This window comes from Chiloscyllium punctatum, chromosome 4 (genome assembly GCF_047496795.1).
Source record: "Chiloscyllium punctatum isolate Juve2018m chromosome 4, sChiPun1.3, whole genome shotgun sequence".
Classification (NCBI taxonomy): domain Eukaryota; kingdom Metazoa; phylum Chordata; class Chondrichthyes; order Orectolobiformes; family Hemiscylliidae; genus Chiloscyllium; species Chiloscyllium punctatum.
The window spans coordinates 67,066,674-67,092,777 of NC_092742.1; the positions used below are offsets into that span (position 1 = coordinate 67,066,674).

Genomic DNA, 26,104 nt, shown 5'->3' on the forward strand with positions numbered 1-26,104 from the left:
GCGGAGGCGGCGCTGTGAGCGGCTGTCCCTCCGGAGCGGTGGCGGCGCTGTGAGCGGCTGTTCCTCCGGAGCCGAGGCGGCGCTGTGAGCGGCTGTTCCTCCGGAGCCGAGGCGGCGCTGTGAGCGGCTGTCCAGGGCGGCTCCAGCTGCAGCTTGAGCTCCCGCTCTGCTGCTGTCGACGAGAAGGGATCGGGTGACAGGACCGGACGGAGATCATTAATGTCTGGTACGTTGGCTCCTGCTTGGCGGCGAGAGTTTGGCTGTTGGGAGTGACTTTACAGCGGGTTCCGGGTGAGGTGAAGGCGGCGGTTCCGGGCCGTGCTCCTTCCCCGAAACCCTGGTCCTTGACTGGGCCCGGTGTGGGAGATTATGCCACACCCGCCGGGGATAGTTAATACCCCATTACCCCATTACCCCTCTCCGACAGACTCCCTTCTACCGCAGACTCTGACCCCACTCCGTTCCTGCACCCCCACTCCAATCCCCTCTTCCCCTCCTCCCCCCCACCCCCTCCTCCCCCCCTTCCCCCCCACCCCCCCTTCCCCCCCACCCCCCCCACCCCCCCCTTCCCCCCCACCCCCCCCTCCCCCCCCACCCCCCCCTCCCCCCCCACCCCCCCCTTCCCCCCCCACCCCCCCCTTCCCCCCCACCCCCCCCATTCCCCCTCACCCCCCCCATTCCCCTCACCCCCCCCATTCCCCCTCCCCCCCATTCCCCCTCCCCCTCACCCCCCTCCCCCCCTCCCCCCCTCCCCCCCATTCCCCCCCATTCCCCCCCATTCCCCCCCACCCCCCTCCCCCCTCCCCCATTCCCCCCCATTCCCCCCCATTCCCCCCCACCCCCCTCCCCCCCCATTCCCCCCACCCCCCTCCCCCCCATTCCCCCCCACCCCCCTCCCCCCACCCCCCTCCCCCCCACCCCCCTCCCCCTCATTCCCCCCCACCCCCCTCCCCCCCATTCCCCCCCACCCCCCTCCCCCCCATTCCCCCCCTCCCCCCCCATTCCCCCCCTCCCCCCCCATTCCCCCCCTCCCCCCCCATTCCCCCCTCTCCCCCCCATTCCCCCCTCTCCCCCCCCATTCCCCCTCTCCCCCCCCCATTCCCCCTCCCCCCCCCATTCCCCCTCCCCCCCCCATTCCCCCTCTCCCCCCCATTCCCCCTCTCCCCCCCCATTCCCCCTCTCCCCCCCCCCCCATTCCCCTCTCTCCCCCCCCCCCCATTCCCCCTCTCTTTCCCCCCCCCCATTCCCCCTCTCTCCCCCCCCCCCCATTCCCCCTCCCCCCCCCCCCCCATTCCCCCTCCCTCCCCTCCCCCCCCCCCCCATTCCCCCTCCCCCCTCCCCCCCCCCCCCCTCCCCCCCCCCCCCCCCCCATTCCCCCTCCCCCCAGTAAATGCGTGGAAAGACCACCACTTGCAAGTTCTCCTCCAGGTCTGGTACCATCCTGACTTTGGAAATATGTCACTGTTTCTTCAATGTCACTTAATCAAAGTCCTGGTGCTTCCTTCCTAATGGCATTGTGTGTCAACCGGCACCAAATGCACTGTAGTTCAAGGAGGAAGCTCACTACCACATTCTCAAGGGCAACCAGGGATGGACTATAAATGCTGGCTCAGTCAGTGATGACCACATCGCATGAATGAGTTTTGAAAAGACAAAATTGAAAAGGAGGAGCAGTCATTCTGATGAATGCCAGAAGCACAGTAAGAAGAGTGCTTGCTCAAATGGCCAGGAAGTAAAATCAGTATGGATGTGGATTAGTTAAATCAAGAGTCATAAAGCATTTGTGGAAAATTATTATAAGGTCCCTAATTGCTGTATCTCGTTTAGAACCTTGGACAAGAAATGATTTGGAGCCTATAATTAAGGCAGTATAATAATTCTGTAGAATGTTCAATATTCATAGAATGGGATGATAAAATTGACAGAAGTAAACTGGAAATGAATTTCTAGAATACTTTCATGACAGTTTCATGGAACAAAAAAAAGTGAAACTTAATAGGGATAAAGTTATTTTAGATCTAGTCGTGCGGAATGAAGTGTCATGCAAAAGGTTAATGTGCAAGATAAAGGTTTATAATGTTCAGAGTAATATCTTGGCATTGTTAAAGGATTGCTCAATGGATAAAAAACAGGGAGTAAGGATAAATGGGGCATTTTCAAGTTGATATGCTGTGACTAGTGGAGTGGTGCTAGGATCGGTGCTGGGGCTTCACCCATTTACAATCTATGTTCATGATTTAGACAGACAGGTTCAGATTTGCTAATAATGCAAAACAGATGCAAATGTAAGCTGAGGAGGACACAGAGGCTGCGATGATATGGAGAGGTGATGTTAATGGGGGAACAAGATGGTTCATGCCATATAATTTGGGGGATTGAGAGGTGATTCACTTTGGTCCAAAGAATACAAAGCTGAATTTTTGTTGTAAAAGGCACAAACCTTGTAAATGTTGATATTCACAGGTCTCAAGATGCACTTGTTCAGTGCAACACCAAATTTTATACAGACCCAACAAACAATTAGGAAACTGATGGCACGTTAGCCTTTATTTGTATGGGGATTGGAATACAAGAAGGAAGAACTGCCTTCCCCACCCAGAGTACATTCTGCACTGTTGCCATCCTCAGTGCGTTAATCAGCATGGAGAAATACCGATTCACCAGTTGAGAGAGGATGGTCCATAGTAATCAGCAGGAGGTTTCCTTGCCAATGTTCAGCTGATGCCCTGAAACTTCGAGGGGTCTGGAGTCAATGTTGAGGACTCCCATGCTGACTCCTAGGACACCCTCTCCCTGACTATATACTCCTTTGGCACTGCCTCTACTGGATCTGTCCTGCTCTTGGGATAGAACATTGGTGAAGATGGTATCTGGGACATTGTCTGTAAGGTGTAATTCTGTGAGTATGACTGACTGTCAGACTTGTTGCTTGCCTTAGTATGTGAGACTGCTCTCAATTTTGGCAGTAGCTTCCAGATGACAGTAAGAAAGACTTTGACAGGGTTGTTGTTCTTGTCATTTCCAGTGCCTAAGTTGATGTCAGGTGGTCTGTCCAGTTTTGTTTGAGACTTTGTCATGAATGATACAACTGAGTGATTTGCCTGACCATTTCAGAGGACAGTTGAGAGTCACCGCACTGCCATTAAGACCATCAGATTAGCCAAGAATGGTGAATGGCAGTGTAGGCTTGAGGAATCTTATGACCTTTTCCTGCTCCTATTTCAATGATATCCATTGTCATGTTATCCTAATCTGCATTTGTCACTGGAGCTTAGATATCTATTATCAATATCTCCAAAAACTGGAAAGAACTAAAAAATGAAAGTCTTCTTAGGATTGGACCTGCGACACAGAGTTTGGGCCTTTAGCAAAGTTTTGTTGTTTCCCACAAGGTCAAACTCAGCATGTTTACAGGTCCATTTGAAAACTTTAGAAAAGCAGCTTTGCTTTTTGGTCCATTCAGATTCAGCAGATTTTTTTTCCTCAAAGGCCTCAACAGATCCAAATGAACTTTTGTGAACCCAAAAACCAGGGAAAAAAAAACCCTTTAACTGAAAACCAGTTGGGCCTGAGTTTTTCAGATAAAGGATTCCTAACCTGTATCATGTAATTTATTGTGACATTGGTAGTGTTCTCTTTAATGAAAATAGATACAAAGTGTTCAATGTCTGAACAAGCTTGTGCTTCCACCAAATCACCTTTTTAGCTCCTAATCCATGTTATCCTTTTTTATTGCTGCTTCTTTTACTAATTATATGTTTGGGTTCCTTGTTAGATTAACAACTCTCATTTTCTCTTTGTATCTCTTATTTGTATTTTTTTGGTTAATGTGCTTTCCATATTCAATTTTGTTGCCTATTTTAAATGTTTGTATGAAGCTTACAAGTCTCTTTCAAGTTTCATTTTAATTTCTTGCCTGTGATCATCCAGGGAGTTCCAGCTTTCAATGCCCTTCCTTTTCCTGCTGTGCAGCATTAGAGTAGGAAAAGTTTGCAGAATGTGACTGTGTATACGCAAGAATCCAAGTTGGGGCGTCAACTATCCACATTATTTATTAATGGATTAGAAAACTGGATATAAAGTCATAAATCCAAATTTGCTGATGGCACTGAGATGGGTGACATTGTAAGCAATGTATATAGATCATAAAATTATGAGATTATTATAATTTGTGAATGTTCATTTAAATTATCGACAAGTCTAAGTGTATTTTGGATAGGAAAGAATAAGTCAATTAGTTTAAGCAGTGAAAATCTAGAAACAGTGTCTATGGAGACTTGGGTCGTGAGTTAATACAGAAAAAAAATACTAAAATATGCTAATGGTTACTGGATTTTCTGTCTAGAGGATTTTATTACATGCTGTTGGAAGTCATGCTACCACAATACAAAAGCCCTGGTTGAGTGCGCCTGCAGGACCTTGAGCAGTTCTGTGCATCATGCTACTGGCCAATTTCTGAATCAAGTCAATAATTTCTCCTCAATTCCACAAGCTTCAATTTTAGTTAAAAGTGTCAGTATCAATTACAACACAGGAGGAGGCCGTTTGGTCCATCATGGCTCTCCATGGGACAGTCTAATTAGTTTCACTGTGCTTTTCCCCATAGCCATGCATGTTTATTCCAGATAAATGCCTGTTCAATTTCCTTTAGAAATTGATCAATATTTCTGCACCATCAGATGTAATAAGTTCTGAGTTCTTATTTGAGGGAAGAGATATAAGAGGAATTTTAACAATGTGTCCCTTAGTCCTTATACGATCAGCTAAGGGGAGCATTATTTCCTAGTTTGCATTATGCAAATCTGCCAGAGTCTTGTACATATCTATTAAACCTTTGTTCCAAGGTGGAAAGTCCTAACTTTTCTAAACTATTTTATATGGGACTTTTTAAATTGTTATCTGACAGTCTATATAAATAATATTCAGACATTCCATATTTCCATGTCCACTATTTCAGTTATCTTTCCAAAATATTCAATCAGGCTCATCAGTCATAACCTATGCCCATTGTCTCTTTGGATTTGAAACATTTCCTCAGTCCTCCCATTGTTTAATTACTATTTTGATCCCAATTAAACTGACCTGGATCCTTTCTCAACTCAATGATTTAGGTCCACCAGTTAAATGTTTTTGTGATTTTTCTACCCTTGTCCTTTTGCATAACCATTCTAAACTTGGCCTATTGCTTGACAATTTTTTCTAAAATAGTTTTTGCCTGGCTATACAATGCACTACTGGCATAAGTGTAAACTACCTATACACAAAACTTAGTTTGAATTTGTTTCCTTTAAAATAGTTTCTCCACAGAATTATTTTTTAAACATAATGTCTATTTAAAGCCATCTTCATCTGAACCAAAGGGGATATCCTGAATAAGAGCTTTCTGCAGTGAACTCTACCAGTGCTTCTATACATTTCATTTTGTGGTATGTTTTGTTTTTCGCATTTCTCAACCTGGGAGGATATTAATTATTAATTTCCTAGATGTGAGAATCTTGAATAATGTGGCTGGAATGTAAATGAATATAAATTAGATTTTATAGTGTCACAACCACTGAAAGCGTGTCCACAAAGTGGTTGATGAAATGTGAACTTTTTTGTTTCAATTTAAAGCTAAAAGCAAAGCTGTAGTCTTAAACAAGTAATAATTAGCAGATACAACTATTGCTGAAAGTTATTAAGCAGTGTCAGTTATCAAAAACACCAGTATAAAGCTTAACTGTGTGGATAAAGGTGAAAGTAAGATAAGTCTGTTTTTGTTGCAGGGTTTTTACTTGAAGATTTTTCTTTCTGAAGTGACAGGGTTGCAAGTTTGAAGTCAGAATTCAGCAGCTGCAGTGGTGTTTTTTCAGTCAAGTAGTTGGAGGTTTCTTCTACAGGTGAACTGAGCAGAACAGATTCTGAGAGATGGTGAAACTCCTTTACTTTGCTTTTACAGTACAGAATTTGTAACCTTTGAGAGTCTGCTTCAATATAGCAATTCTTTATATCTCCTATTCACTATGTCGGGCTCAGTGGTTATCACTGTCTCAAGATGCCAGGGACCCGGGTTTGATTCCACCCTTGGGGGACTGTGTGGAGTTTGCATTTCTCCTTGTCTTTGCGTGAGTTTCCTCTGGGTGCCCCCATTTCCCCTTCGTGTAGGTTTAGGGTGAGAGGGGAAAGATGTAAAAGAGACCTAAGGAACAACTTTTTCACACAGAGGGTGGTACGTGTATGGAATAAGCTGTCAGAGGAAGCGGTGGAGGCTGGTACAATTGCAACATTTAAGAGGCATTTGGATGGGTATATGAATAGGAAGGGTTTGGAGGAATATGGGCTGGGTGCTGGCAGGTGGGACTAGATTGGGTTGGTATATCTGGTTGGCATGGACAGGTTGGACCAAAGAGTCTGTTTCCATGCTGTACATCTGTCTCTATATGCAGGTTAGGTGGATTTGCTATCTCAATTGTCCTGTAGTGTCCAGGGATCTGCAGGTTAGGTGGATTAGTCATGGGAAATGCAGGGTGGGTCTGGGTGGATGCTTTTCAGAGGATCTTTGTGGACTCTGTGGGCCAAATGGCCTGTTTCTATACTGTAGGGTTTCTATTCTGTTCCATTCTCTAGCTGTGTTACCTTTCTCCTTCTACCTCTGGTGATTCTCAGCTGCACTTGGAGTTCTGTCAAAATGATGTCTCATAGCATGTTTTATACAGATCAAAACCTAAGATGGCTACTTCGTTAACTTTGAATCGTTGTTCCACAAAGCAAAGTCAATTATGCTGTAATTTCCTGTTCTCTCAGATGCATTTAATTCTCTCATCCTTAGAAGGACCTATTGTTCCCCAGGGGGTAATTAGATTTTAAATGTCCGCATTCATTGATACTGCAATAGCACTCTGCCTATGTTTTTTTTGGCTGCAGTTAATCAATAAGGACAGTGATGTGGCTAATGGGAGTCTCTTTGTAGGATTCTGTGTTCATTTTTACAGATTAGTCACCTTTACAAAATATCATACAAAGTACACAGTCATGACAATTGCTTAAGCTCCCCTTTGGTCGTTAGACTAAAGCAAGGAAGCACATTGCAGATCTATTGGATGATCCCAACTGTGTCCGGCTCAGGGTAAGTGCGTATGAAATGTTGCAATGCACTCTTCAAAGAAACCTCACCATTTGGATGGAAACTTGCAGCTGTAGTAAAAAATGTGTTGCCTGGAAACGACAAATGCATTTAACAGTGAAAGCCCATGTGTTTAGCACAGTGTTCTGGAAACATTTGCACAATCTCTTCCAGGTTTATCACTGATCTTTATTGTCATTTAGACTCTTTGGCCTACCTCTGTATACAGTGACTTTGCTGTGCAGATGGATAGAAAGCATGAAATTATTGCTGTGGTCCCTTCTAGTAAAGGTTTTTTACTATGATATTGCCCACATTCTGACAGGCAGTGACTATCTCCAGCAGGAGTAAAAGTCTACTCATCACAATATTTAATTAAATTACCATAGCTGAAGCCTTCACTTAAATATCTTGAGGTTTACCATTGACTAGAAACTGAACTGGACCAACCATATATTCATATATCCTGTCATCTAACCATAAATAAATATATAAAAGACTGGCCTGGATGTTGCAGCTTCAACAACAGTCAAGCTTTGCAATATCCAGAAAAAAAGCAGCCCAAAGAAGACCCTCTCCACGTCTTTTAGCATTTGTTGTCGCCATCACCTGTGTGGTAGCAGTGTCAACTTTTTACAAGATGCACTGTATTATTTACCAAGGTGCCTCCAACAATGTTTTTCAAATTTATGATCATTACCACCTAGATGATCAAGGATAGCAGTTATGTCGAAGTGCCCTCGCCTGCAAATTTCTCTGCTCGCCATTCTGACTTAGAACTATATCACTGTTCCTTGACTGTCACTAGGTCAAAATTCTGGAACTTTTTTTCCTAACAGCATTTAGGCATTCCTTAGCACTAAAGACTGCAACTCCACCACTTTCTCCAGGGCAGTTAGTGATATGTAATGAATGTTGACATAGTCAGTGGCATCCACATCTTATGAATGAATTAAAAACCGTTTCTTCTGTGAGAACTGACTTGATTCAACATATAGGGAAGTGGGAGTACTGTGCTTTCCTACTTGGTTTGTCATTATTCTGCTAAAAAAAAGATTGGGAGTGATAAATCTGGCCTATTGATTTGATATTATTATTTGTGGAAAAAGTACAACTACCTTTGCATGCAAAAATTAAATAATTTTCAAATTATAGCAGATAAAGCAATGAAGTGTCTTAATATCTATTTCTAAGTAATATAGCCCATAGAATTGTGAAGAAAATTCATTGCTCTGAAATTTTGCTCAAGACTCAAATAAGACCTTATCCATTGAAGCAGAAGTGAATGTGTAAAGAAATTGCAAGTTTTAATTACCATGAGAAAAACCTCGCCGGCAGTGAAAATTTGCTGTTATAAATATCATTCCTTCAGATTGTAATTGTTGTTGGAGATTTAATTTGTTTTCTTTAGTCTGTCTCAATTCATCTATCTTTCTTTATATTTCATTTCTGCACCTAATTTTGCATGAACTATTCCACCTTGCACTTCCTGGTTCACTCTGCATGCCTCAGAAGATTCATCAATCAGATTTGGTTGAGGAGACACAACGTTCCTTACCTTGTTTACACATGTCCCTGCACTGGATGCTGGCTATGCTGTTTTGGCTCTCAAATTACCCTAAGTTCTGGTGAAAATATCCACAGAAAATGTAAGTGTTATGAATGAAGAGCACCATTCATTTGTTAATTTGTAAATTCTGGGCCAATAATTAGTTGTAATGACTTTGTATTGTAATGACTTGCAAAATAGTATGGAAACAAGAAACTTCAAGTCAAAACAAAAACACAAATTTCTGAAAATTCTCTGCCGGTCAGACAGCATGTGTGGCAAGAATCAGAGTTAACATTTTGAACCAAGATGAACTTTTATCAGGACTGATATTCTCCCCAACAAGATGTTGCTTGACTCATCTCTCATCTTTCATCTCTCTCACTTTCTACTTTTCTTATGATGTGGAGGTGACAGTGTTGCACTGGTGTGAACAAAGTAAAAAATCAGACAGCACCAGATTATAGTCTATCAGGTTTACTTGGAAGCACGAGCTTTCCAAGCGTTGCTCCTTCATCAGGTAGCTGTGGAGAAGGATCATGATGCACAGAATTTATAGCAAAAGATTACAGTGTCATGCAACTGAAATGCAATAATGAACAAACCTAGATTGCTGTTAAGTCTTTCATCTTTCGGAATGGGTTGCAGGTTTCAGTTCATTAATATGTAGATGCCAGAACTACTTTCAAGTCACATTCTCAAGATAACGTAAAGTTTTATATATAAAAAAGTGACATCTCAGCTCAGATAATGCATTGAAGGTGTGGGGTTATAGCCTGTATGTATCCCAATCTAGAGTCAGACTGTTTCTATTTCCAAAGTAGGAATTTATAAAATGTTACATGGATTGACTGCCTGTAGATTGTGCGCTTTTTAAACAAAATAGAATGTATCTGCAAATGCAAATTTACCCCTTAGACTCGTGTGTATGTACATGAGAGAGAGGGAGAATGTGTGCGCGCGCCTGAGAGCTTGTTTGTATCTGTGCATGCTTGGTCAAGTGTGAGTGTGTGATGGAGTATAAGCCTGTGAGAGGGTGTGGGGGGGGGGGGATTGTGTGTGTAGGATCTGTGTGTGTGTGTGTTTGTGTGCGTGAGAGAGTGTATAGTGTGTAATGGAGTCCCCTGTAGTGTGACATGAACCCAAAGTCCTGGTTAAGGGCATCCTCATGGGTTCCAAACTTGGCTATCAATCTCTGCTTGGCCACTCTGTTGTTGTGTATCCCAAAGTCCACCTTGGATGATGGTCAGCTGAACTTCCGATGCCAAGTGTCCCTGACCGCTGAAGTGTTCCCCGACTGGGAGGGATCAACCCTGTCTGGCGATTGTTGTACGGTGTCCATTCATCCGTTATCGTAGCATCTGCTTGCTCTTGCACACTCACACTCAGTCTCATAGGCTTATACTCCACACTCACTCTCACTTTACCAAACATGCACGCACACAAACACACACTCTCACGTGCACTTATACTCCTGCATGCAGACTCACGTGCACACTGGCTCTGTCTCATGCACACGCACACATAAAGTTGATGGGGTCAGTTTGCAGGTGCAGAATTATATTTGCAGGTACATACTATTTTGCTGAAAAAGCGCACAATCTGCAGGCAGTCAATCTATGTGATACAGGTACACAATTCTTTATCCGAGCTGCTTGGGACCAGCTAGTTTTTGGAATTCTGAGCTTTTTGAATTTTGTGGATAAGTGACAGTTCAACGGTGAAATTTCAAAAAGTCTTACCGAACAGCAGACTCACTGAGTAACGGGCCCTGAGACAGAATTGAGTCCTGCCAGTGTTGGGCCACATTTCTCCCTTCTTCCCCCCCCCCCCCCCAACCCCCACGTCGCACCTGAGTGGTATGCATCAAGGGGGTGTGGAGTTAGGTTAAGACTTTTTCAAGTCAAACAACCTTGTTAATGCTATGAAAACCTAACTTTTCAGATTTTGAATAAAGAGTTGTCTATCTGCATATTATAAATTCCTACTTTGGAAATAGAATCAAGTCGGACTCAAGATTGGGATACATACAGACTCTCACCTAACACCTTTAATGCATTGTCTGAGCTGAGATGTCACTTTTTTTTATAAAGCCTTAATTTATCTCAAGGATGTCACTTAAAAATAGTTCTGGGATTTATTTGTTAATGAACCAAAACCTGCAACCCATTCTAAAAGATGAACGATCTAACAGCAAACTAGGTTTGTTCAATATATCATTTCAATTGCATGACACCGCAAACTTTTGCTTTAAATTGTGTGTCTTATCCTCTTCCAAAGCTATCTGATAAAGGAGCAGTGCTCTGACAGCTAGTGCTTCGAAATGAACCTGTTGGACTATAATCTTTCTCTTTTGTGCGCACCACTTAAGCTATTCAATCTGTGTGTGCCTTACCATGAATGTCCCCTCCCTTTTCCCTTCTGAAATACATTTTTCTGTGCTTGTCTTGGGGAAAAAATCTGTTTCCACGAATCAATTATAGAAACACTAACAAATTCCCAACTCTGTAGGCATTGGCTGTTCATTGATGATATTACTCCAGCTCATTACATCCTTTCCTCTACCTTTGGTGCCATTAAAAGTATTGCCTTTGGCCATCCATTGGTATGGTGCTTAACTCCATTTCCTAAAGTCCCAAAACCACAGATGACTAATTTAGCCATTTGTCATTATGACTGAACGACGTATTTGATGCTCTAGGGTTGTGTCCTCTTCTGCTGAAATTGCACACTCTCCATGGTCATCCTTAATTGTAAAGTTATGCCCTGATTTTCCTCATTCACTGCAAATATGTTCTTAAACACTTCTGTATGTTCTCCATTCTAACCTACAATGACAATGGCCAGAAGATGCTCATTGATTTTTGTGTCACTCAGATTGAATAGTCTCAATCAGTTGCCTCTCTTGTTTTCCCTCCCTTCCTGAGCCCATCGGATCAAATGTTCCCTTCGGTCCAAGCAAGTTTTCAGTATCTCCTTTTTTTTTTATTTAACCTATTTTTCTAATCGACCTATTTAGATATGTTAATACACACCTCTGGAGCAGGTGGGAGAAAGTGAGGACTGCAGATGCTGGAGAGTCAGAGTTGGCAAGGGTGGCACTGGAAATGCACAGCAGGTCAGGCAGCATTCAAAGAGCAGGAGAGTAGATATTTCAGGCATAAGCCCTTCATTCCTGATGCTGCCTGACCAGCTTAGCTTTTCCAGTGCCATAAGTTTCAACTCTGGAGCAGATAGGACTCGAACCCAAGTCTCTTGGCTCAGATGCAGGGATGCTACCACTGCACCTGATTGAGTTCACCTTGTTGCTCACATGAAGTGCACCTCTGGCTCACGAACTACCATCCTATTAAACTCCTAACTATCCAGCTGTCTTCCCCCTTTGCTTGAGCCCAATCCATGAAAGCTTATAATGTTTATGGTGTTTTTGGCAATTCCTATTCTCCACCTCGATATAGTGTTGATAGCAACCTCTGCTACAATTTCTTAGATACAGGCATTACTTAACCTTGCAAGATATGTACTATTGTATCAGTTGTTTGAACATTCATGTAAACTCCGGAAACACAGCCACAAGGTCAATGTATGAACTAATGGATTGCAGATGCTACCAAACACAGCTCTGCGTATCAGGTTCAGGAGCTGATAATAAATCTGAATGGAAAGTCACTTTGTGTAAAATGTTCGTTTTAACAAACGAGTCCGAGTCACTCAGTTTCCCCCAGTGTATTAAAGATTTGCAGTTGATGTTACTTCAAAAACAGCAACTTATTTTAAGTAACATTATAAAAATGCAAAAACTATAACCAGGAGCAGGCCATTTGAATCCTTGAGCCTACTACACCAAAGGATAAGACTTTGTGGTTTTAGCTTTGCTTTGCTACCTTTCCTGCATACGTCTTAACACTCTTATCAATCGAAATCTATCTAACTCCATCGTGAATGCAGTCACCAACCTAGAGTTCACTGCTCACTTGGGGACAGAATTCTAACAATTAATTACCCTCAGAGAAAACAATCCTTATAATATCTGCCTTAAATGGAACACCCCTTATTTTGAAATTGTACCGTCTAGTTCGAGATATCCCCACAAAGGGAAACAACTTCTCACCATGAATTCTGTCATGCTCCTTCAGAATCTATTGTGTTTCAATAAGACTACCTGTCAGTCTCCTCAGGCTCCAATGAATTATAGACCCATATTCTCTGACTTTAGTCATAACACAACTCCTTCATCCCAGGAATCAGCTGAACTGCCTTCAATGAGAATATGTCTCTGCCCAAGTCAGGAGACCAAAAGCTGTACTCTGTACAGTTGCAGCGATATTTCCTTATTTTTATATTCCATCCTCTCTCTAATAAAGCTCAACATCCAATTTGCCTTAATTGTGTAATTTAACCTCCTGGCGAACATTTTGTGCTTCATGGGCAGTCACATCAAATTCCTACTATTATTGCTTTCTGTAGTTTCTCCTAGTTTTATTAATAATAAACTGCTTTTCTGTTACCCTGCCAAAGTAACTAACCTCACATTTTCCCACATTATGCTTGATTTATATTAATATAGTGTTTTCAAAGTAAAATATTCCATGGCACCTAGCAGAAGTTTGATAAAACACAATAGAACAACAATTAACATGGAATGTTGGGAAAAATGGCTAAAAGCTTTGATAGAGGGGTAAGCTTTACCGAGTTTTAAAGGAAAATCAGCAAGTGGAGAGGTTTTTGCTTTTGTGGAGTTGGATGATGGGAGGGGGAGGAATCTCTGGGCTTGGGACCCAGGTAGTTGAAGGTCACCAAAAGTCAAGTTGAGTATTTAAGAGGCTGAAATTAGGTGAATACAGCTATCTCTTACAATTCTACCATCTCCTCCTCCCTGCCTCTCTGTCTTGATTTTTGCCCTTTCACTCTTCAAAACGTTCTTCTTTGATCATCTGACCCAATATCTCCTTACGTGACTCCATGTCATACTCTGTTTTGTAAAGGGACTGTATAAATACAGGTTGTTATCCCTTGCAGCGCTGGAGAAGGTCACATGTATATAGAGAAGTGAGGCAGTAGAGAAACTTGACAGCAAGTTTGAGAATTCTGAAATTGAGATGTTGTTATACCTGAAGCCAATATGGCTTGGTGAGATCAGAATGTTGGGTAAATGACATCTAGTCTAAGCTAGGTCACTGACAGCAGTGCTTTGTCTGACACATTCACAGACACATGGGAAGTTATCACAATTTGCTTTGCAATAGTTGAGGCTTGAGGTTGATGGTTTCAGCAACTAAGACTGGGCTGGAGTCCGACAATATTACACAGGAAATAGCGGTTTCATTGCTGGATATGTGGTCATAAATTCAGCTGTGAATTAAATGACAGTAACCTTTGAAAACTCTGGTTCAACCTAAGAGAATTGTTAGGGGGAGAAAGACTGGTGGTGTGAGAGAGTTAAAGGGACCAAAGCCAATGGCTTGTCAGTATTTACTCTGAGGAAGTTTCTACTCATCCAGAGTTGGATTTTGCATTAACAATCTGGAGACAGTAGAGTGTCAAAAGAGGTGGTTTTGAGGTAGAACTAGGTGTTGCCAGTATCGACTGATGCTATCTTGTTGGATGGTGTTGCCTAGGGTACATGTAGATGAGAGATTGCCAAGCAGGAAGATGATCCAGAGAAGAAAAGGCACTGCAAGTGATGCTCTGGATATGATTAGATGGATAAGAATTGGCACCAGGCAAATGCAGTTTAACCCAGGTAGATGGTGATGGGAAAGACGCTGTTTGACTGAGAGCCATTTTTCTCACTGTAACGTGAGTGGAGCCCTGACTTGGATTAATTTAAACATGAGTTCTTGGGAAAATATGACGTAATATTGCAAAGATCTTGGAGAGGGCAAACATTGTTTTTATCATTTACAAGAACAGAGGTCAAAGGTTTGTTTTTTTGAGCTATCTGAGGGACTAGAGCTATTAGCCATATCAGCTAACAGGGGAGTCAGCAGGAAGTGAAGTTGTGTGGTCAGCAGCTGAGTGGGGATTGGGTCAAAATGGGTCTCATCGGCAAGATGTTTGGAGAGAATATGAGGGTATTGAGAAGGGAAACTAGAGAAAGTTTGGCCTTGGAAGAAAGAACTTTGGCCTGGCGTACTAGGGGAAGGGAGAGAGATGATTGGATGACTTGAATGTGAAGCTGAAGGAAGACAATAATGAAGATAACATGGTGAGAAAATCAATACAATACTTTGGACATTTGAGAGTGAGGGGAATGGAATAAGATGAGATGCTCAAAGGAGAAATGCAATAATAACAACGGGACTTAAGCAAGGTTGATTTGGTTATAAACCACAACTCAAGGTCGTACGAGGAAAGGCTGAGGCACTTGGGGCTGTTTTCATTGGAGAAAAGAAGGTTTAGGGGTGACTTGATAGAGGTGTACAAGATGATTAGGGGTTTAGATAGGGTTGACCATGAGAACCTTTTTCCACGTATGGAGTCAGCTATTACGAGGGGGCATAGCTTTAAATTAAGGGGTGGTAGGTATAGGACAGACATTAGGGGTAGATTCTTTACTCAGCGAGTTGAGAGTTCATGGAATGCCCTGCCAGTAGCAGTGGTGGACTCTCCCTCTTTATGGGCATTTAAGCGGGCATTGGATAGGCATATGGAGGATAGTGGGCTAGTGTAGGTTAGGTGGGCTTGGATCGGCGCAACATCAAGGGCCAAAGGGCCTGTACTGCGCTGTATTGTTCTATGTTCAACTGCATGAACATTTGGAACAGGGAAAAATATAGCACGAAAATGTGTTCAATTGATTACTTACAATGTGTGGCTTTTTTAAAAAAACTATTTCATTGTTGGATATTTGTACTGTAGTTAACTCATGAATTTTCACCAAAATAATAATTTCAGGCAGTGACATTGAAGTATGGATAGCTTAAGCCATTGCTTCTCAAACGTTTTCCCATGGCAATCCTATTGAGACTTGAAAACTGTCCTGACCCCTCTGTGACCAAAGGCCTCCTTTGGTAGCTGTGCTGTTGCTGTTCTCCTCGCAGCCATTGCTGTCTCACAGCTCATGATGCCAAAATGTCAACTCATGATCTGACTTGGGCACCTAACCCCCACTCTGGGAATGGCTGCCTCAAGCTGTCTTGTCTTTTGGTTTTGTATCAAGCAAAGAATATCCCACCCTGTAACTTTCATTTTGGATTAAAGAGAAATATTGTTTTTCCAGGAAATAAAAGTAAGATAGTGACTAATGAAATGTCTGTGTTCTTGCCAGCTCGTTACAGTATTTGGAGGAAATCAAACCAGTGACCATGGCACTGGGAACGGCATGGAAGCAGATGTCTTGGCTTTACTACCAGTATCTGTTGATTACAGCACTCTACATGTTAGAACCCTGGGAAAGGACCATATTCAGTATCCTTTTAAAATGTGAATGTCTTTTTTTTTATTTGTAATTTGAGAGCATGATTGTCCAAGTTAACCATCCTGACTTGGCAATGTATTGTCATTCCTTCACTTTCGCCACATTATAATCCTGAAATTCCCTCCCTGTTGCCATTGTCAGGTCTACTTATAGCACGTGGACTGCAGCACTTCAAGAAGGCAGTTCACCATCACCTTTTCAAGGGCAACTCTGGATGGGCAATAAATGCTGGCGTAATCAGTGATGTGCTTATCCCATGAATGATTTTTTTTAAAATTCAGACTTTTGTGTTGTAAGAAAATGCTGTTATAAAAAAATTGGCTAACAAAATCAGATTATAGAATATCTTAAACAAAAATTACAACCATTGAATACATGACTCTAATGACAGGAAAATAAATTTGATAGCGAATGCGAAATACTGGGAGATGCAAATAGTACTAAAATAGAGAATAGTAGATTATTACATGGAGCTGGAGTAACTGCAAAAGTAATAGTCCAAATCTAGGTACGTTTTGTGAATTCATAGAATCTAGTTAATAAGATTGGGGATTACAGGCCTTATGGGGTTATGGTGTGTTGATAACTGAGTCTTAATTTAAAGAAAGGCAGGTTTGGTGTTAAATATTTCTAGTTACAAGATGTTCAGAAAAGATTGGAAAGGACAATGTTGATGTTTTTCTTAATGATAGTATTGTGGTACTATGAAAAGAGAGTGTTTCAAAAAGCTCAAGGACAGAATTGATTTGGCTAGAGCTAAAGAATGAAAGGGATATAGTTATACAACTAGGTGTAATGTGTAGGCCACCAGTTCGTGGGAAGGATATAATGCAGTATATCTGCAAGATAATTATAGAAATGTAGACATCATTGAATCGATGTAAGGGAGGATTTTAAGCAATGTTCCCTTTTAGTGCAGTTATCCAGAAATACTAGCGTGCTAATCCAGAAGCTACTGCTGCACACGTATCTCAGAGGCCTACATCTTAGTAAGTGAAGTTAGAGATGATGTTGATTTTAAGTTGACTGGGATAGTGGTAGTGTAAGGGCAGCAAAAAATGACTGTGTTCAGGAGAATTTCTTACAGCATTCTGGCCAGTCCAACAAGAAAATAAGCACTACTGGATATGATTTTTGGGAATGAGGTGGGCCAAGTAGAGCAAATGATAGTGAGGAAATATTTCAGAGATAGTAATCATTGTATCGTTACATTTAGGGTGTTGGTGAAAAATGACATGCATCAATTTTGGGGAGATGTTACCCTAATTACTGGATTATTAAAGCAGAGACCTAGGTAATGTTCTGGAGGCCTTGGTTTGAATCCCACATGGCAAATGGATTTTAAATTAGGAGTCCAGTGATGTTCATGAAACCTGTTGTCGATTGTCAATAGAGCAATGGTTCCCTACTGTCCTTCAGAGAAGGAAGATGTTACGTGAACCAGGTCTGGCCTACATGTGATTGCAGACCAGGTAAGGATGGCAGTTTCTTTACTTAAATAACTGTTCACCTTTAACTGCCCTCTAGGCATTTAGGGATAGGTTATAAATACTGGCCTAGGTGCTGGAGGAACTGTATTTCCATTATCTGATTAGTCATTCAGCAGCCTTCTGAATTCACTGCTGAGTTCAACATGTTCACATCATGAATTCTGTCCTCAATTTGTATCTCCTGCTGCTTCCTCTTCCTCACCTTGAAGTGTCTAGTTTTCTTGGTATTGCTTTCAGTAGAATTGACATATTTTGCAATTTACATCTACTCTTGAACTAAATCTCTACAAATATTCCACTTCTTTTGTCTTTATTTGGTGACACCTGGAATCTTTGATCTCATTCAACCCCTAACTTAGCCCAGACGTTCCCTTCTGTTCAACTGCTTCCTCCCACTTTTTTGTACAGTATAAATCCCATCACTTTCCCATCTCTTCCTTCACATATGAAAAAAGTTATACTTGACTCAATGTTAACTGTTTCTCTCTTCATAGCTCTAACTCTAGCTCTACCGGCTGAGTTTTTCGTCACTAGTTTTGTTTCACTGTTTTAATTTCCGATTTTAAGCACAACCTATTCTGCTGTTGAAAATGCTTCTGTTATGTTCTAATGTTTAATTTGTTTAATTTGAAGCTTTTGATTTGGGGATTTACTTTAATCCCGTTGAATCCCAGCTTACTTGTGCTTCACTCATTCTGGTGAATAACATGGTTGCATCTGCACATTTGTACAATTATAATATAACATTTTTAAAGTCAAAGCTGCATGCATAGAATTCTAAAATGCTAATGCAAACATAACATTTTTGACTTTAAAACTAGCCAAAGCCAGTTAAAACTGGCAGAAACTCAATTTTGAGTATTTATTAACAGTACCAGTGAATGACTTTGCTTGCGATCCATTTGTTAAATTCATTTGAAGTTTGTTCGAAAGCTTTTTGCTTCCATCTGGAGCAAATCAATACTTTGATGATTTACAACATGTTCACAGCCCTTTATAATTAAAATTATTCTCACATCCTAAGAGTGGTGATATTGATTGTGGCACTCCTTATTGGTTAATGTTTGTAATTTCACCTTTTCCTGTCTAAGATTTAGTTGTCAGAGATCAGTATTTCATAGTCTATTTAGTGCATCAGTTAAAACCTAAGGTGGTATATGAACAGTTTTGAAATACATTTGTATGTTTTGTTCTTAAAATAGGCTCATCAGATTAATTAAGTTAAACCGTGCAAATCGAGAAGCTAAGTTCTCCAGCTGAAACCAAAATTGCCGTTCCCCTTTGCTATTCATTAACTTCACAGTAGAATTTATATGTATGGAGATCAATTGAGGTGGTTTTAAAATATTAAGGGTAATAGAGTCATAGAGATGTACAGCATGGAAACAGACGCTTCGGTCCAACTCTTCCATGCCGACCAGATATCCCAACCTAATCTATTTGCACTTGCCAGCACCTGGTGCATATCCCTCCAAACCCTTCCTATTCATATATCCATCCAGATGCCTTTTAAATGTTGCAATTGTACCAGCCTCCTCCACTTCCTCTGGCAGCTCATTCCATACACATACCATTCTTTGCATGAAAAAGTTGCCCCTTAGGTGTCTCTTTTATCTTTCCCCTCTCACCGTAAACCTATGATCTCTAGTTCCGGACTCCCCGACCCCAGGGAAAAGACTTTGTCTATTTATCCTATCCATGCCCCTCATGATTTTATAAAGGTCTATAAGGTCACCCCTCGGCCTCCAACTCTCCAGAGAAAATAACCCCAGCCCATTCAACCTCTCCCTACAGTTCAAATCCTCTAACCCTGGCAACATCCTTGTAAATCTTTTCTGAACCCTGCCAAGTTTCACAACATCGATACGAAAGTCGGAGGAGTTGTAGACAGTGAGGAAGGATGTGGCAGGTTACAGCGGTATATAGAGAAGCTGCAGAGCTGGGCAGAAAGGTGGCAAATGGAGTTCAATGTAGCTAAGTGTGAGGTGATTCACTTTGGTAAGAGTAACAAAAAGATGGGGTACTTGGCTAATGGTCGGATACTTGGTAGTGTGGAAGAGCAGAGGGATCTTGGTGTCCATGTACACAGATCTCTGAAAGTTGCCACTCAGGTAAATAGTGCAGTGAAGAAGGCATATGGCGTACTGGCTTTTATTGGTAGAGGAATTGAGTTCCGGAGTCCTGAGGTCATGCTGCAGTTGTATAAGACTCTGGTGTGGCCGCATCTGGAATATTGTGTGCAGTTTTGGTCGCCATACTATAGGAAGGATGTGGAGGCACTGGAACGGGTGCAGAGGAAGTTTACCAGGATGTTGCCTGGTATGGTAGGAAGATCCTGTGAGGAAAGGCTGAGGCACTTGGGGTTGTTTTCATTGGAGAAAAGAAGGTTTAGGGGTGACTTGATAGAGGTGTACAAGATGATTAGGGGGTTAGATAGAGTTGACAGTGAGAACCTTTTTCCACGTATGGAGTCAGCTATTACAAGGGGGCATAGCTTTAAATTAAGGGGGGGTAGATATAGGACTGATGTTAGGGGTAGGTTCTTCACTCAGCGAGTCGTAAGTTCATGGAATGCCCTGCCAGTAGCAGTGGTGGACTCTCCCTCTTTATGGGTATTTAAGCGGGCATTGGATAGGTATATGGAGGATAGTGAGTTAGTGTAGGTTAGGTGGGCTTTGATCGGCGCAACATCGAGGGCCGAAGGGCCTGTTCTGCGCTGTATTCTTCTATGTTCTATGTTCTATCCTTTTGATAGGAAGGAGACCAGAATTGCCCGCAATATTCCAAAAGTGGCCTAACCAATATCCTGTACAGCCGCAACATGATCTCCCAACTCTTGTACTCAGTACTCTGACTGATAAAGGAAAGCATACCAAGCACAGCCTTCACTATCCTATCTACCTGCGACTCCACCTTCAAGGAGGTGAATCTGCACTCCAAGGTCTCTTATACATTTAATGGTAAGGTCCTGCGGACCTAACCTACAAGTGTATAAGTCCTGCTCTGATTTGCTTTCCCAAAATGCAGCACGTTGCATTTATCTGAATTAAACTCCATCTGCTGCTGCTCAACCCATTGGCCCATTTGTTAAAGATCCCATTGTAATCTGAGGTAACCTTCTTTGCTGTCAACTACGCCTCCAATTTTGGTGTCATCTGCAAATTTACTAACTGTACCTCTTATGCTCACATCCAAATTACTTATGTCAATGACAAAAAGTAGAGGACCCAGCACCGATCCTTGTGGCACTCCACTGGTCACAGGTCTTCAGTCTGAAAAACAACCTTGCACCACCACCCTCTGTCTTCTACCTTTGAGCCAGTTCTGTATCCAAATGGCTAGTTCTCCCTGTATTCCATGAGATCTAAGCTTGCTAACCAGTCTCCCATGGGAAACCTTGTCAAACGCCTTCCTGAAGTCTGTATGGATCCTGTCTACTGCTCTGCCCTGTGCAAAATATATCTTCCCTTTTATGTAAATTGTGCCAGAGGAATTGTATTATGTTCAATAATCACTGTCTTCATCCAGGTAATACTCCTATCAAAATCTATTCCTTAACCTGACTTTTTAGACTCCCTATTAATATCTATTGTTGGGATGGCTATATACACTGGTTACGTGTTTATGCCTCAGCATATTATGGCAATATTGCACTACTTTGAGATTGTCCAATGACTGCCTTAAGCCAGAATGAAGACCAGAAATACACAAGGAAGAAAGAAGGTTCCTCTTCAATGGATGGTTACTTCTCAATAACTGGCAAGAATGCTGTTGAAGATCAACCCTGTTGCATTATAAAGGATTTAGAAGCTTATAGAGTGGCAAATAAAAATAGTGTGGAGTGTATTTCATGGTTTTGTATTTATTGTTTTAATATGCCTTCTTGCAACATAATGAGGTGCCCTTGTTTGTTAATCTAGTTATTATATTTACTAATGTGAGTACTTTAATTGCCTTTGATAGTGTGCACGTTGCGATGTGAATGCGTTAGTTGTACATTTTTAAACAAAAATGTCAATTGGTGTGAGGCATTCCATATACATATATATGTAATTCAAGTATAACTTGGACCTAAGATTGATTAAATATTTGGTATGTGTCAAGCTATAAAGAAAACAAATTTTTAACTTTTCTGAGTTTTTTGGCAATTGGGGATCTAATTGGAATTTTCACGAGATGCATATTTTGAAGTATGTTTCATTTTTAATACCATTTGAAAAGTGATATTGCCCACCTGTAAGACTTGTATAGAATTCTAAATGATGTCATATTTTTGGTGTCCTAAAATTCATAATAAATATAAAATACTTGTGATGACTTTCCATTGTGTTTTGTTTTCTTACATTTTAGACCATAAGACATAGGAGTGGAAGTAAGGCCATTCGGCCCATCGAGTCCACTCCGCCATTCAATCATGGCTGATGCGCATTTCAGCTCCACTTACCAGCGTTCTCCCCGTAGCCCTTAATTCCTCTAGACAACAAGAATCTATCAATCTCGGCCTTGAAGACATTTAGCGTCCCGGCTTCCACTGCACTCCGTGGCAATGAATTCCACAGGCCCACCACACTCTGGCTGAAGAAATGTCTCCGCATGTCTGTTCTGAAATGACCCCCTCTAATTCTAAGGCTGTGTCCACGGGTCCTAGTCTCCTCGTCTAACGGAAACAATTTCCTAGCATCCACCTTTTCCAAGCCATGTATTATTTTGTACATCTCTATTAAGTCTCCCCTTAATCTTCTAAACTCCAACGAATACAATCCCAGTATCCTCAGCCGTTCCTCATATGCTAGACCTGTCATTCCAGGGATCATCCGTGTGAATCTCCGCTGGACACGTTCCAGTGCCAGTATGTCCTTCCTGAGGTGTGGGGACCAAAACTGGACACAGTACTCCAAATGGGGCCTAACCAGAGCTTTATAAAGTCTTAGTAGTACATCTCTGCTTTTATATTCCAACCCTCTTGAGATAAGAGACAACATTGCATTCGCTTTCTTAATCACAGACTCAACCTGCATGTTTACCTTTAGAGAATCCTCGACTAGCACTCCCAGATCCCTTTGTACTTTGGCTTTATTAATTTTCTCACCATTTAGAAAGTAATCCATGCTTTTATTCTTTTTGCTGCTTGCTAGTTTATGCTGCTGCTCAGTCTCCAAATAGGATTGCATGTCTGTTTTCAATCAGTGTTACTGGTCTCAGTATTCTTTTCTCACATGAGGTGAAATACAATATAACTCGCCTTCTGATGTCCACTGCTGGTTTTAAACACAAAATTCCATCCAGACTGTTCCTCATGCTGTACAATTCTGTTTGGGCTTCTTAGTAAAGAAGAAGCAAAACTTAGTGAACAATAACTAATCAGTGGCTGAATTTGCAGTTAAATTAGTTGTTGACCATTATAAGATCTTGACAAATGCCCTGACTATTGTTTCATCTGTAGAATCAAATGATTAATGTTATTGGGTGTCCCTATTTCTTGCCAGCCACTTAGGTATAAAATGTTATGTTCTGTTATCCTTGCACTTTCACAAATTACTGGAAGTTACCAAACAGACTAAGTTGCTTAATGGGTTTCCTTAATTATTTTAAGAAGGTTCCTGATCTTTTAAAACAAAATCAGGAAGTGCTAGAGAAATATAGCACATCTGGCTGCATCTGTAGAGAATTGATGGTTTGTCTCAAGTAACCTTTTGTCAGCTGTGTTACTGGACTAAACATTAACCCTGGTTTTCTCTTTACAGTTGCTGTCAGACCTGCTAAGTTTCTCCAGCACTTTGTTTTTCTTTCAGATTTCTAACATTTGCAGTTCTTTGTTGGCGTTCTGATCTTTTTGTCCTGGGAAGTGTTGAAACAACTATCCAAATGTAATGTCTAGGAGATTTCCTATTGTCTGAGTTTGGACAGACTGTCTCATCTGCTGAGAAGTGGTTTTGAGGACCTGCAGACAATTAAGCTTATTAAATGGGTCATTCAGATTGATCAGTTTGGGTTGGAACATTTCAGAAAACACTGCCAGATCATCCATTTGAATTGAGCAATAATCTTTACTTATATAGTATACATTTTGAACAACTCTACTTTTCAATAGATCACGTTGGCACCAGATTTGATATTAGTCCTTCACACTGTGCATGCAAACTTGATAGTTAACCTCTGTACTTAGAACGTTACAATTTATCGGAATCCAATAGAGTATTCATTGTAAACTAATAATGAGCAATTGCTGATTCATTGAGATATTAGAGATGACAGGAAAAGGGATGTGTTGTGATTGCAGAATGTAGGAGTTACTGGATGCAAGGATGATGGAGAACAACTGCATGTGCAGTGTGCTTGCAGCTGCAGGAACTTTGGGCTCAGAGATATTAGAATAGAAGCTGAGCTGCAGTGCAGCAGGGAGGGGTGCTGTTACTGGACACTTTAGTCCAAGAGGCGATCACATCCCTTTTAAAGTCTCGTGACTTGAGTGATCAGGGACAGATGAGAGCGATGTCAAGTGAGGCAGGTAAGGGAATCCAAACTGCAGCAGTGCAAGATCTTCGTCTTTTCTGGATGAAGTGAGGGCCATGCTGGTTGACTGCTCGTGGCACTGTGGTACAGGAAGCCATTCAAGATAAACATAAAAAATACAGTAAGACCTGCACAATATCCTGAAAATTGCCATCTCTAACAATAGAGATTCTAAGTGTTGCCCTTTGCCATTCAATTGCATTATAGTCATAGTCCTAGAGATGTATGACACAGAAACAGACCCTTCGGTCCAACCCGTCCATGCCGACCAGATATCCCAACCCAATCTAGTCCCACCTGCCAGCACCTGGCCCATATCCCTCCAAATCCTTCCAATTCATATACCCATCCAAATGCCTCTTAAATGTTGAAATTGTGCCAGCCTCCACCACTTCCTCTGGCATCTCATTCCATACACATACCACCCTCTGTGTGAGAAAGTTGCTCCTTAGGTCTCTTATATCTTTCCCCTCTCATCCTAAACCTATGCCCTCTAGTTCTGGACTCCCTGACCCCAGGGAAAAGACTTTGTTTATTTATCATATCCATGCCCCTCATAATTTTGTAAACCTCTATAAGGTCACCCCTCAGCCTCCGACGCTCCAGGGAAAACAGTCCCAGCCTGTTCAGTCTCTGCCTATAGCTCAAATCTTCCAACCCTGGCAACATCCTTGTAAATCTTTTCTGAACCCTTTCAAGTTTTACAGCATCTTTCTGATAGGAAGGAGACCAGAATTTCATGCAATATTCCAACAGTGGCCTAACCAATGTCCTGTACAGCCGCAACATGACCTCCCAACTCCTGTACTCAATACTCTGACCAATAAAGGAAAGCAAACCAAACCAAACGCTGCCTTCACTATCCTATCTACTTGCGACTCTACTTTCAAGGAGCTATGAACCTGCACTCCAAGGTCTCTCAGTTCAGCAATTGTTGAATCTCTCACTATCAATATCATAAGGATTAACATTGACTAAAAACAGAAATGGACTAACTATATAAATACTGTGGCTGCAAATGTGGGTCAGAGGTTAGGAATCTTGCAATAAGTAACCTACCTCCTGATTTCTCAAAGGACTGTCCAATATCTGTTAGGCATAAGTCAGGAATGTGATGGGACATTCCACGTTTGCCTGGATGAGTGCAGTTCCAACAATACTCTGAAAGCTTGACACCATTTAGGGCAAAGCAGCCTATTTGGCACTACGACCACAGCATTCACTCCCTCAGTCACTGAGGCCAATTTGTAGTATGCACAATTTACAAAATGCCCTGCAGAAATTCACCAAGGTTCCTTCATACTATCGTCTAAACTCATGACTACTTCCATCTAGAAGGACAACGAAAGCAGTTAAATGGTATGACCACCATATACTTGGAATATATATCTCCCTTCAGTGGTGCTGCATCAAAATCTTGAACTCTCTCCTGAACAACATTGTGCATCAACCTATACCAAATGGACTGCAGTGCTTCAAGAAGGCAGTTTGATACCATCTTCCTATCTGCTTGAGGATAACTAGAAATAAATGCTGCCTCAGCCAGTGATGACTACATTCCATTGATGAATTTGAAAAAACAAGCTATTTGGAAGTTTTGGAGGCAGTATAGTGAGGAGATTGACACTATACAGCAAACATTGAGGGTCCACAGATGCCTGTGTTGTCTGCCCAGTGCTGGTGTTTGAGATATTTGTTTTGGAGTGGAGAAGAGCTTAAGAAGAGAAGAGAAAGATCTAGTGGTAGTGCAATGACCAAAAGCACAGGTCAAACTGAGAAGGAGTTTCTGCTGAGGGAGTATGAGAAGTTAAGTGCTAAATTTAAAAAAATAGAATCTCAAAGTTCTGGATCACTACCCAAGCAATGTGCACATTGGCAAGGGTTGAATAAGATTACAGAAGTGAATGTGTAGTTTGAAGATAGGTGTGAGAAAGTGGGTTCTAGTTTGTGAGGTACTGACACAGGTATTGGGAAAAGTAAGATCTTTACTGATGAGATTGTCTTTACCTGAATGGTGTAGGCCGTGGTGT

General features: G+C 41.7%; 1 protein-coding gene across 2 annotated transcripts; it reads left to right on the forward strand.

Annotated features, from left to right (window-relative positions):
- Positions 1-40: 40 nt before the first annotated feature.
- Positions 41-21,883, forward strand: sptssa (serine palmitoyltransferase, small subunit A). 2 transcript variants are annotated; one of them, XM_072568954.1, is made up of 4 exons: positions 41-226; positions 8,615-8,751; positions 15,922-16,061; positions 21,133-21,883. In XM_072568954.1, exons 3-4 carry the CDS (start codon positions 15,959-15,961, stop codon positions 21,234-21,236), a joined length of 207 nt encoding a protein of 68 aa, XP_072425055.1. In that variant the 5' UTR covers positions 41-226; positions 8,615-8,751; positions 15,922-15,958; the 3' UTR covers positions 21,237-21,883. The 2 variants fall into 2 exon arrangements, with proteins under 2 accessions (XP_072425055.1, XP_072425053.1); XM_072568952.1 differs by lacking the exon at positions 8,615-8,751 and having other exon boundaries at positions 48-226.
- Positions 21,884-26,104: the final 4,221 nt, after the last annotated feature.